At 40.7% G+C, this 12570-nt stretch overlaps 1 protein-coding gene across 3 annotated transcripts in view; it reads right to left on the bottom strand.

The window, feature by feature from the left end:
* EGF (epidermal growth factor) overlaps positions 1 to 12570 on the bottom strand; it is an 85229-nt gene that overhangs the window by 21074 nt on the left and 51585 nt on the right. For 2 of the 3 annotated variants that reach the window (XM_084860248.1, XM_084860249.1), the window contains 6 exons: positions 12041 to 12163; positions 8557 to 8682; positions 7756 to 7892; positions 5040 to 5188; positions 3836 to 3940; positions 2031 to 2254 (listed from right to left, as the gene is read on the bottom strand). In XM_084860248.1, the coding sequence (XP_084716374.1) occupies positions 2031 to 2254; positions 3836 to 3940; positions 5040 to 5188; positions 7756 to 7892; positions 8557 to 8682; positions 12041 to 12163 (864 nt within the window). The remainder of the gene's footprint in view (positions 1 to 2030; positions 2255 to 3835; positions 3941 to 5039; positions 5189 to 7755; positions 7893 to 8556; positions 8683 to 12040; positions 12164 to 12570) is intronic. The other variant, XM_084860247.1, reaches the window with a different exon arrangement.

Raw genomic sequence — 12570 nt, 5'->3', positions numbered from 1 at the left:
GCTCACTTACCTAAAGTCAACTTCAGCTACACGTTCTGCAGCATTTTGCATGCTGCATCTAGTTTGTTTTAGGAATTCTGCCTTGTTACACACTGTGGTCAAGATTGCCAGGGTAATCTGTGTAATTGCGGTTGAGGCTGGAGGTAATATGTACACAACAGAGTCTTAACATAGAGGAAGGGACAAATGACTTCCTTCCCCCTTCCAGTCCTGTGATTCTATGGTTCCATCCTTTGGGTTTCTCCACAGATTTATCAATCTCCATTGATTTATTCAGTGACTCCAGTGCTTTTTTCATATGATCTAATGCCATACTAAGTCAGGGTCTTGCAGGGTGGGGAACCTTTGCCATCCAAGTCAGGCATTTTAATTTTATGATATATTTTCAAACAAAAAATATTAATAAAGCAGCAAAACAAGGGATTCCAAATCTCTACGATTCATGCAACCGAGGATAGAGTCCAATTTTTTCAATAGTAGCAAGAATGACACAAGGTGGCAGCAGTGCTGCAATAACAAGCCATGTCCAGTCCAGTGTCAAACCATTTGCCAGATTCATGGCAGTGCTCAGCCAAAATTTGGGGTGGGTGGGTCTTGAATCTTTTCTCCCCCATAAGAGCATGCCCCCCTTTCCGGAAAATTTCACACCTCTTTTCAAGAAGGGGTGAAACTGTTTGCAAGAAGCTGGGTGTCAGACGGAATACACCCCCTTTGTCAAGGCAACAAAGCTAATGCTTCCTTGCATTGCCAGTCCCAGAGAGTTGACTAGTTGGGGCAGAATGCCGATTGACATGCAGTGGATGCTGGTGGGTCCAATCCTGGTGGGCAAGAATCCATTCTGGATTTCAGTCAGAACCAGCCATACCCTAAAAATAGGTTCAGCACCTTGGATAGCTCTTTTAGAGTTCTGGCTGGTTCTGGCTGAAAGCCAGAATGGATTTACAGCCCTCGTGAAATTGAAGCCACCCTCCTCCACTGCTGGGATGTGGATTGGGTGCATCCCATTGAAAGTATCAGTGCTGTCCCAAGACCTTTTGCTACCTGAAGCAGAGCCCAATGTCCTCCCTTGCTAGGGCCATCAGAACCATTCTTTTTGCATAATATAGACACAAATATCCAACCATCATAGTGCTGCCTGAAGGATATTAGTCCGTCCTGACCAGACCTGGAAAGAAATGCATTATGGATGGATGACCCAGAAAAAGATGCAAATTTGAATGTGGATGTTCTCTATCTGCACTGCATTACTTTCAATGGAATGCCCATTTGAATGTGCATCCTTATGCACATCACCATCCACATTCTGCTCTAAGCAGTCATGTATAACTATCTCCAGCTACATCGGGGTGAAAGTCTTGTCATGCAGCATTGGTGGGCAATGAAATCAAGAGTGTGGCCTGGTGAGGCAATTTCATCAGTCCAGTTAACTAAGGAATAGTAATGCATTTCCTCATCACACCTCACCCCACCACCACCCTGCCAACTCAGGTGAGAACAATGAGAAATTTAAGGTTTGGATCACGCAGCGAAGAAGCTCTTTTTAAGGAAAAATAGTGGCACAGAAGTAGCAAAAGTCAAGAAAACAATGGCTGTGAGAAGGTACAAAAATGCACAAAAGAATAGAAGGATGAGTTTTGTCCCAAATATTTTTGCACTCCCTGAAATGGTAACTTTTTAAGTAAAAATTTAACCTCATGAATATCCAGCACAGCACGAATTAGTGTATATTGTGGCCCTCCAGGTGTTTTGGCCTACAGCTTCCATCATGCATCACCATTGGCTATGCTAGCTAAAGCAAATGGGAGTTATAGGCCAAAACATATGGAGGGCCACAAATTTCCCACCCTTGCACTAGGAGGTTGTCTGATATAGAGATTATCTATATCTATGGGCTAAGAATCCACTCCTTTTGAGACTGAGATCAGTCTCCATAGAGTTCACAAGACATTTATTAACTCAGAAGCTGGCCTTCCACTGATATTTCAATATGTGCATCTATAATCAGAAAACTGCCAGTCCCAAAGCCTCACCTACATCATTCTGTGTGAGTATCTGTCGTTTCGAACCATCCAGATTTGCTGTTTCAACAACAGACTTTTTTGCATCACACCAGTACAACTTGTCAGCAAAGTAGTCAATAGTTATTCCACTGGGCAAAAGTAAGTCTGAATTTGCTATAATGAGACGATCAGAGCCTTGTAAGGAAGACCTTTCAATCCGTGGATTGATCCCTAGGTCTGTCCAAAATAGTTCCCTTTATTGAAAGAAAACAGAAATAAGTCATTGTATACTTTTTAAAAAACACACTTTCATCTTGCAATAAAAAGAATATGTAAGACATGACCGGGTTTAGCATAGAAGGTGATACATATAAGCAATACTGATAGATCATGATTTTGTCCCTGCTCCTTGAGCTACTACTAAAACAAAAACAAGTAACTGAAACATTTCCACAGTCAAATGTCAAGTGACACTGTCCACAAAGAGAATTATGCTAGTCTTTTGTTATGAGGAGTTCAGCACATGGCAGCTGAGAGGAAAGCCTTTGGGGTCAATTCAAGTAGGTAACCCCACTGCCAGAGGGTGAATTCAACTTTGGCATGTCACTGCAGCCCCCAAGCATGGCTTAGTGGTGCCCTACCAAAAGTAGAATGCAATGTATAGCGGTGGATGCACACTACCACCATGGGACACACTGAGAGTAGCTAAATACAGCATGGGCTACCCATTTCCTGCAGCTGTTGAGTGCTGTGGCTGTCTCATAAGAAGAAGACTTTAGTCCAGGGGTGCAGAACCTCAGCCCACAGTTCAAATGTGGCCCACATGGGGTGCCAACCCAGAGTTCTCCCGATAGCCACTCCCTATTCCCCTGGCTGCACCGACTTTCTCCCAACCACCAATCGTTTTCTGGCTTCCTGGCTTTCGCATGTTTTTATCCTGCTCTAAAAGGTTGAAATGCCTCTCCTAAGATTCAATGACTGGTAGTTAGAGCTTTAAGATAAAATATGCTGGTATTTTTTGTATCTTGGACCCACCCTGTTTTGTCCTCAGTCCCACCCATCACTGGAATGCAGCTCCCAAGAGCTTCTCTGAAATTGAGTTTGGCCCTGGGCTGAAAGAAATTCAATACCTCTGTCTTAGTCCTATTTTCTAAAGACTAAATATCACCAGGTCCCATGAGTGGCACAAGCAATGACTGTGAAACCACAAAAGCCATGCCATGATGGCAATTGGCCTGCAAGCTGTAGCCTCCTAGAGTGTGTGTCAATAATACGTCTCAGTTGGATGTGGACTTATTGGAAACATTGACTCATGAATTGAAGTTGTCAATAAATGTGTCTAAGCCTGACGACTTCTATACAACATGGTATCCCTTTGCCTCCCATATAAATGGCAATTCTTGTGCTCCTAGGTGGCTACAACCTCAGATATCATTTTGGATGCTCTAAAGCAGCCTTTCCCAACCCAGTATTCTCCAGATGTTTTGGACTAGAACTCCCAGAATTCCTGATCATTGGCTATGCTGGCCAAGGCTGATGGGAGTTGGGGAAGACTGCTCTAGAAGATAAAAAGGCCTTGGACATTGTAACTGTGAAAACTCTACACACAATATATTATTTGCAGTCAGTAAATTTTGTAGGACTTATAAAGCAGTGTGTGGGTATAAGTTTTTCACAACATTTCTGTTTTGAGCAGCCAGCTCTGTCAAGGTAGACGGAATCCCACACTCAGTAAGGCATGAGAAAACACAGTCTGAACAATAGTTTCACATACTTTATTCTTTGGAGTCTCTACACCACCTGCTGTCAGTTTCAAAGCATGTTTGATATCTTACTCAGTGAATGGATGAACAGCAATTCCTCGAGGGTGAGACACATCCTCCTGGATAATTATTTTCCTCTGCATTCCATTTAGATTGCTACTTTCAATGCAGGACTTCCTGCAATGTGTACATATGCAGATGGATTCATTACTGCAATAATTTTTACTCCATCAAAATATGTTGTTATTGTTTTAGGTTGTGAACACAAACATTTCCCTTCACCCAGCTGCTCCTCTGATTCCACCTAATTCTGTTCTACCCCATCCCTGCTGTTAGTTAAATCTCAGTTCCTGATGTTTTCTTCTCAGTCCTGTTCTGTCAATCTAACATGAGTTGTAAACTGTCTGGGTAAAAGTTTTTCTATTCTGCTATGCAGCCAAGCATCATGTCAGTGTTATATAAATGATGAATAATAATGGCAGTTGTAACAGATCTTATCAGGATCAAGAAGTGGTGTAACGTAATAGTTAAGAGCACAAGCTATGGGTTGAATCATTTTGGTTAAAATCTCACAATCAACCAAAAAGTCACTGGTTGACTTAGGCAGTGATTTCATATACTGAGAGTAAGCCCCAGTAAGCTCAGTGGAATTTACTCCTGAGTAAACATCTCTAGGACTGCACACCGCTACCCAAGCCACAGTCTTATCCCCCTATCGTTAATCTGGGGATAATATTACTAATCTACCTTGACATATAGTTAGTTATAAAGATGCATCAAGATACTTATATGTGAAGCATTTTGTAAAAAGCACAACAGAAAAAGTAACCATTATTAGTAGTTGCAAATAAATCTCATGCTTCTTGGGACCTGGCTCCAGAAGAACATTTATTTTTTACCACTTTCCTTATATAACTCAAAAATGGCTTCCTTCCTTATGGTTCTCCAGAACTAAGAATCCCTAAAAACTAAAGAGATAGGCATGGGAGACCACCAGTTCTGTTTCCATTTCCTCAGAAAAGAATAGATTCATGTTCTGCGTATATTGCCTTCCACAATTGCTTCTATCTAACGTATTGTTTAGCTCAAATTCTATCTGACCCTTCGACATTGGCTGGCGGCCTTTTCTGTTGTTGAGTCTTCCCGTTATGACTTGCCTTAAGCACACAAAAGCATGCTGACATTTCAATTACTCCCTTTTTGCCAGTTATTTATTTCCCATAATGTCTGTTGCCAGCATTAGCCGTGCTGTGTTATATCCATGAGAAAAGCATACCCTGGGTCAGTCCAATACAATTTGCGGTTAATCCAGTCCACAGTGAGCCCTTCAGGTCTCTCGGCTGCTTCACGGATAACTTTTTCACGATCTGTGCCATCCAGATTAGCTCTCTCTATCCACTTCAAGGCTGTCTGGGCAAAATAAATCTGTAATGAAAAAACAGAAGGTTTATAGCTGATTATTGCACTTCTTATTTGCAGGTGGGATTTTCTTATCTCATGGCTTTACCTTCAGCAATGAAATTTCTTCTGAAAAAAAAAAGTCATTGAGTTATTTACAAAATCATAGCCCATGATTACGGATCAAATGAGGAGGTACTTATCCTTCTAGAATGACTTCTGCAGCCTGAGCATGCTTAGCAAGTAAATCCTAGCTGTCCTATATACCATCTCCTCAATATCCTGCATTTGCCTTTAGCCAGCCAGCCTATAATATAAAACACCAACCCTGAAGAAGTCAGTTTATAATATTGCCCTTTGTTTTGACTTTTGAATATGGTCAATGAGGCCTGTAAAATGAGGAACAACCATTTTTAATTCAATGAAAGCCCCCAGAAATTTAATTTGAATTATTTGGCTGCAGTGTATTTTTCCAGCTGCGAGAAGAGATTGTATCTGTGGCTTCTTGCACATAAGAAAAAAGTGGGCATTTTATCTACTAGTCAGAGTATAAGCAAATCCGTCAGGTAAATGTCCAAGGTTAGAACAAGCAGCCTGAAGAATCCATGACTACATTTGTTCAGCAGAGTGGTTCAAGAGTGCTTAGGGGTTTGCACTTCACCATCAAATGTAATCTGGTTTGCAAATATTACATATAAAGATTACTTGTTTTACTTGTGACAAAGTACCAGCAATAAGTATAGCCAGACATCTAGAAAAATATTAAATTAAGTTTTCAAAAGAGAAAATAATGCCAAAGACCAAGAAAGAGAGTAACACACAACATACTTTTCACAATAAGATAGAAAGGGATGCATCGTGTCATGGTATTTACAGCTGGGGACTGGGATACTTGAATGATTGCTTGTTTCCATGTGTATCTTTCCAAACCAGGGGTGGGCAACCTGCAGCCCAGAGCCTGATCTCAAACAATGACTACTTTTCCATACATTTGTCTGATGGTTGTGAGCCTTCTCTGACTCAAATACATTCTGTTAAATTTAATTATTTCTGCATTTTCCATATTTTGGCAACAGTCATACAATTTAGTACATTTTCCCAGTTACATACTATATGTGCAGAGCAGTCCTAAATATGTTTGCTCAGAAGTAAATCCCAATGTGTTCAATGGAATTTACTCTGTAGTAAATGTGTTTAGGATTGAAGTTTCACATTTTGCCACACATGTGGCAAGATCACTGTTCTCAATTTCTCCTTTAGGTTATAGGATCTCTGGGTTGTTCAAAACTTGTGCTATCCTCTGTTACCTGAACCACCTCTTTCCAGTAGGTCTGAATTTGGGGGCACTGGCACCGTATATAGATATAATCAGCAATGTATAAAATGATTCTGAAATCTGATGGTCTTCTGTTCAGACATGTGGGATGTGCAAGTAAATGTTGCAGCATGAAGTGCTCCTATTCAGTGTCTCAGACAGTCAGTCATGTCCTCATGACCCTCCATTCCATTATCTTTCCCACCCAGTTTTCCAGGTTTGTTTCCTCCAACAAGCAGTCAGATTCTGTGGCCACTGAGCATGCTCAGATCTCTTTGGGATATTTTGCGGTTTCCCCCACTTTGCAGGGATTTTCTAAAGATCTTTTTTTTACTTCTGCAAACCTTGGAGTTCCCTCAGTCCTGATAATACTTCTCTGTTGTGCATGGATTGTGCTGTTTGGCCACATAAACATCAGCATTCATGCCTGAACATTGTAAACAGAGGAAATTATTTGGAATATATTGGAAACAAATTTGGAACTGGTAAGTATGACAGATATGCTAAGTTAATACAAGAAGGAAGTCAGACTGATTGCAAATGAAGAATTCCACTTAATGGATGTTCACAGCTCTAGGAAGCACAAACCAACTGTGTCTAGGGATGTTGGAGAAATCCAAAATGGATTCAAATGACTTCAGATTTCTATGAATCCAACCTATGAATTCCGCAGTGGAGTGGCATCTTCCAAGTCACACAGATTCCAGATGACTACAAATTTAGTTCTACAAAAGTTACGGAAAATGTGCTAATATATTGCCATTAAAAAAACACCAATGTTTTATACATCTCTCTTTACCCTTCACTGTGCAGCACTCTTTTTGTGCACTCTGCTCATTGATTGTACCTAAGAGTAATGTGCAAAATGTTAAGTGTCTGCAAAAGTTCCATAAATTGTGGCAGACTTTTTTGTGTACTTTTCCAAAGGGGAAAAAAAAAAATTCAATTCTATCAATGAGCGGATGATGGAATGAAAGATGCCTGACAAACCGTGAAACACAGATAGAATGGATTAAACAAAATATGTACATCCCTGTGTCGGAAGGCAGGCAGTGAAAGGATAGCAATTCATCCATCTTATGGAGCACCAGGAACAAAGAGTTCATTTTTGTGAACCGCCCAGGTTCATTTTTGTGAACCGCCCAGAGAGCTTCGGCTATTGGGCGGTATAGAAATGAAATAAATAAATAAATAAATAAATAAGAGGTTAAAATGCAAAGAAGCAAAATCCATGTGTCCTTGCAACACTTCAAAATCCTCTCTTTTTTAAATGCCTTACCTTATTTTCAACAGGGTCATAGTCGAGAGCTAAGACTACTCCCATCTGCCAGTCAAGTAAACGTGAGTAATCTGTTCCATCAAAACCAATGTGACGGATGTCTTGGCTGTTTGCAAACAGCAGAAATGGCTTGGGTCCTGTTTGTGACAAATGTCATAGCATGTTAGCTCTTCTAGTCCCATAATAATATGAAGATATGAAACTTTTAATGGAAAGAGGCAGGCTACAGTCTGTAGTTACCCTATTTTTATATCTATTTCAAATTCCTGGGTTGCAATGCTATGCATGTTGAGACAGAAAAAAGTTCTACAAGTCCCAACATTCCACAGCCAGTATGGCTGGCTGTGGAATGCTGGGACTTGTAGGACTTTTTTCTGTCTCAACATGCATAGCATTGTGCCCTTAATCAGAGTCAAGCTCAGAGTAACCTTAGTTGTCAGTCTTGCCTCTTGTTCCATGCTCAAGTCGAGTTGTACGCTTTTATTTTAATTTTTGTAAAGAGCCACGTGTACATTGAAATGGTGGGGGAGGTGTTGGTCACTTTACTTTTGTTTGGGAAAATCAATGTTCAGCAAGTTGCAAATTGCTTCACAGGGGAAAGGGATGATGGGATTGTGACATCACAGCTGTCAGCCAATCAACACTGTGCACAGCAAGCTTCACTCCAAAATGGCAGAGGTGGTTTTCTCTGAGATCAACCCTAAAGAGGAACAGTGATGCATGACAAGAACTTGTTGAGTATGCTTCCAGAGCTGGTGAAATAATGTATGTCTGTATGCAGCCAAAGATTGTGATACTAACCTGTAGCACTGCAATGTCTTTTATCCTCCTGGAGACTATGGCCAGGAAAGCAACCACATTCCCAAGCTGCTGGACCCAAAGTAGTACAAATCTGGCTACAATCACCATTATCAGGAGATGTGCAACCTTAAACAGATTAATGTTGGTTTTGTTGGTTTAAAAAACTGAAATTATCATCATCATCATCATCATCAATTCAATATAGGCAAAGCTCTCAGTGCAATGTACATAATGAAAGCAAAAACCATAAAAACAATAAAATACATAATATGGCATTTAAAAGAGATAAATAACCGAGCAGCTAAAAAACAGAAGATGATTTTAAAATGCAGAATTACACATACTGAAAATAAAGCAAGCACCAGTTAAAATACTTCTTAAAATGCTTTTTTAAAGTATTTTAAATAATAGAAAGCTCAGTGTGAATTACAATTAGACTAACATGAAAAGTAGAGCTTAATTAACATTATGTTAAGCATTCTATAGAGAAGATCCCTAGCTAAAACAAGGCTCCTGTATTTTAAATAGCTCCTATGTGCCTGCTCAGTCCATGATCCCGGTCATATCTTTAAACCAGATTTGGACTGGACAGCCCTTCAAAGAGAGAACAGCCCTGTGTAAAGTAGGACACCTGGTCACCCAACAACAGGAAGAAAAAAAAGTATTTTTATTTAAACTCTGTTCATGATACACAGAAGAATCCTGCCCCTCCCCAAAGTAATGAATTCCAGCAGATATTAAACATCTGAACCTCATTTAATGACACACCAAAATGAAAGTTATTCTCACACTGCAGTATGAATTGGCTTTGGATAATGAAGCAGTGAGACCCATGATCCTGAAACTTGTCAAAAGGATGCTTCATGTTTTATTGCAACTTTTATTTTTAAATCTATATCATATGATTTGCAAGGGGATGTTTTTAACCTTTTGCCCCTCCAGTTTTTCCACTGAAATCCATCCCCCAACAGACTTCCAGTATAACAACAATGTAAGGTGGCCAGGTATCCAACTTTACAGAGGGCAGTCCTCTGTTTTGGAAGGCTGGCAGAGGACATTGCTCTATTTGAAGGTGTCCTCTATTTGAAGACGCATCAAGTCCAAATGTGGTTTAAAACTATTGCTGTGCCGAAAATTTCTCCCACATTTTTTTTCAACCATTCACATTCAATTTGATACCAGAGAAATTGCTTTCAAAAAGATATTCAAATGAATGGAAAAATTTGAAGAGATTCTCATGTGTTGGGTTCAGTGTTCTTGTGTTTACCTTACTTATGAAGTGGCGGATGAGTGGGTGTGAGTCTCTCATCTCTCTGGCAGCCTGTAGCCTCCATAGCTTCCCACGCTTCAATTAAAGCCCAGGGAAAGACATTATGAGGTAATTCCTTCCAAAGGGCTTTTTTGGATCAGGAAGTGCAGGCAGCCTAGGAGGCTGCAAAGTAGGGATGTACAGATTGTGTAAAATCTGTTCCGTCTGTGTTTTGCAGATTGTCAGGTGCCTTTTGTTCTGTCGTCCATGCATTAATAGAATCATATTTTTTCTATTTCCGACTTTGTGCAAATTCACATTTGTGCAAATGTGCACATGCAAAAATGTGCAAATACCCCCAAAATGTGCATTTTCAGCCTTAACCGATGGGGGAAACGTGCATTTTGACTGTTCGTTGGCATATTTTTCTACAAGAAAATTTGCGCAAAATTGGGGAAAGTTAGAAAAATGTTACACAAGTCTGTGAAACCCACCCGAAAGGGGGAAGGACGGTCTGCTGAGGAATCTGCAAGTCCGATTCATGAAAATCTGAACTCGTTTGGTTCCATTGCGGATTTCTCCAACATCCCTACTGCTACACAATGGGGAGATGTAAAATAGAAAGAAAACACACATACTCTACTCTTGGCTACCACCAAATTTTCTCCACCCTTTCTTGTGGTGGCTCCCTTTCTCTCCCCACACAATGCCTTTGAACAACACTAGGTATGGGGCATGGTGAAGAATGCAAAATAGTGACCCGGCTGCCCACATGATTGCAGCTGTTGCCATTTGTAGTAGCAGCACAAAAACCAAAACCCTGAGGGGAAAAAGAAAGCAGCTGTGCTACAACCACTGCTAATGGTGAGAAACGTTCTGAAAATTTTTCCTTCCATGGGTGAAGTTCAGTGATTTTTTTCTACCCACAAATAGGGTGGAGAATTTTGAGAGGCCATTTGCACACAGCTCTATTTAAAACCAAAGAACTGTAAGGTTCCATCAACAGCTAGTCCATGAAGGTCACCTAGTCAGTCTTCTCCACTATGGAGAGATATATTGTATTTATATTTAAATTATAGTAATTATTTCTAAATTGGCACCTATACATGTACATGTGCAAATGTAATGCAAATTGGTGTCCTTTTTTTTTGGTGATGCGTTTTCTTTTTTTCTGGCGGGGGGGGGGCGCTATGTGTTAAGTCATTCTGATAATAATGTCAGACCTGTAGAAGTTCTGAATCCTGGCGTAGACTGGGTGGCCATTACCTGTGTCAGAATGCTGAGTTAAACTTTACCGTGAGGCCTACCTCTTGTATAACGTTAGCCCTTAATAACTCTTTGTTTCTTATTCCTTTTTGCACCTTTGTGTTAAGTCAGGCCTGGTTCAAATAGCCAGTGACAGTCTTTTGATTGCATAGGCAGTGCCAGAGGGCAAGGGGGCTAGTTCTTCCCCCCTGGCTCCAGCAAGTAGCCCTCCCCATTACTGCAGCCTTCTGGTTTCTCATAGGAAAGGTACTGTTCATATAGACACTTTTATTCGTTTTGATATTATATTTTTGCAAGAAACATGATATTTGCATATGGCCAGAGTTATTTTCCTTATTATCGCTGTGACAAAATCACAGTACTTTCCATGTGGAGTTTATTTTAATGTTTATATGTGTTTGTTGCGTTAAATAGAACCCAGGTAAGTTAGGGTTCAGCGTTTGGGGGCGAGTGAGTGAAGGGTGGACGGGGCTTGTGTGTGTGTGAGGAGACTGAGTTTATAAAAAGCAGGAGCAGATGGTTGGTTAGATGGGGTTTGGAGATGGAGATAGGGCCTTGGGGTTTGATGAAGCTAAATCTAGAGAGTGGGGTTGTGGAAACAGGAGTTAGAAAGGGTAGAGTAGGCAGGGTAAGGCCGAGAACTGGGTGACTTATTGTAAGATATAACATCTCTTGTATTAAATAAACTTTAATTTGTTTGTTTTTAAATTATAAAATCCCATGCCTTGTTCATCTTTCTGCACTACCAAGAGTGTTCCTATTTCCTGGGTGCTTCTCCTGGCGGGCTACAGGGAACCAATTAGGCATATTGGGTGTCTCTTTTACCTGGTGAATTTAGGAGCTGAAACTTGTGGGACAGTGAGGACAGCTGTCCCCATACAAAGGCAGATGGACCTGAGGGAGGGTTGCATCACAATCATCAATCAACATTTCGAAAGTCAACACTGCAAATCAAATGCATTTGCTTACCTGTGCATGTTCTTCCATCTGCTTGGAGAACTGATCCTTCAGGGCAAAAGCAAACAGGCCCCACGGGTGTCTGCCCACAGCCATGGCTGCAGTGAATGTAATTGCTTGTACAGGAAATTAATTCTGCAGCAAATTTAAAATAAAGAGGAAAGGCTTCTGAGAAAATAACTGAACAAGAGAAATAATGACTGGCAGGAATTCAAAGGCAAAACTACATGTGAACCACCGTGGCTCACCAAACCCTCTAACACGTGATAAGAGTGCCTCTGAATGTATGCAGACCATAGAGTGATTTTTCTTTCACCGTTGCTCCCGTACATATGGCACAGACCAGAAAATATGACTTCCAGGTGGGTTTGATACACAGCTCCTCTACTGTTAGAAATTAACCTACCTGCAATTTCTATAGCCAGAACAGCTATATAGGGGGCAAGATAATGTAAGGAGGAAGATGAGTGGAGGAATAAAAACACAGACATTGGAGTTAAATTGTCTGGTGCGGCAGCAGGACATGGGGAAGGAGCTGTGTC

The sequence above is a fragment of the Heloderma suspectum genome, chromosome 5, assembly GCF_057233095.1.
Source record: "Heloderma suspectum isolate Gila_16-S chromosome 5, 16-S_ref, whole genome shotgun sequence".
NCBI classification, from domain to species: domain Eukaryota; kingdom Metazoa; phylum Chordata; class Lepidosauria; order Squamata; family Helodermatidae; genus Heloderma; species Heloderma suspectum.
The sequence above is the reverse complement of the archived record's forward strand: the minus strand, read 5'-3'. Positions and strand labels throughout refer to the sequence as shown.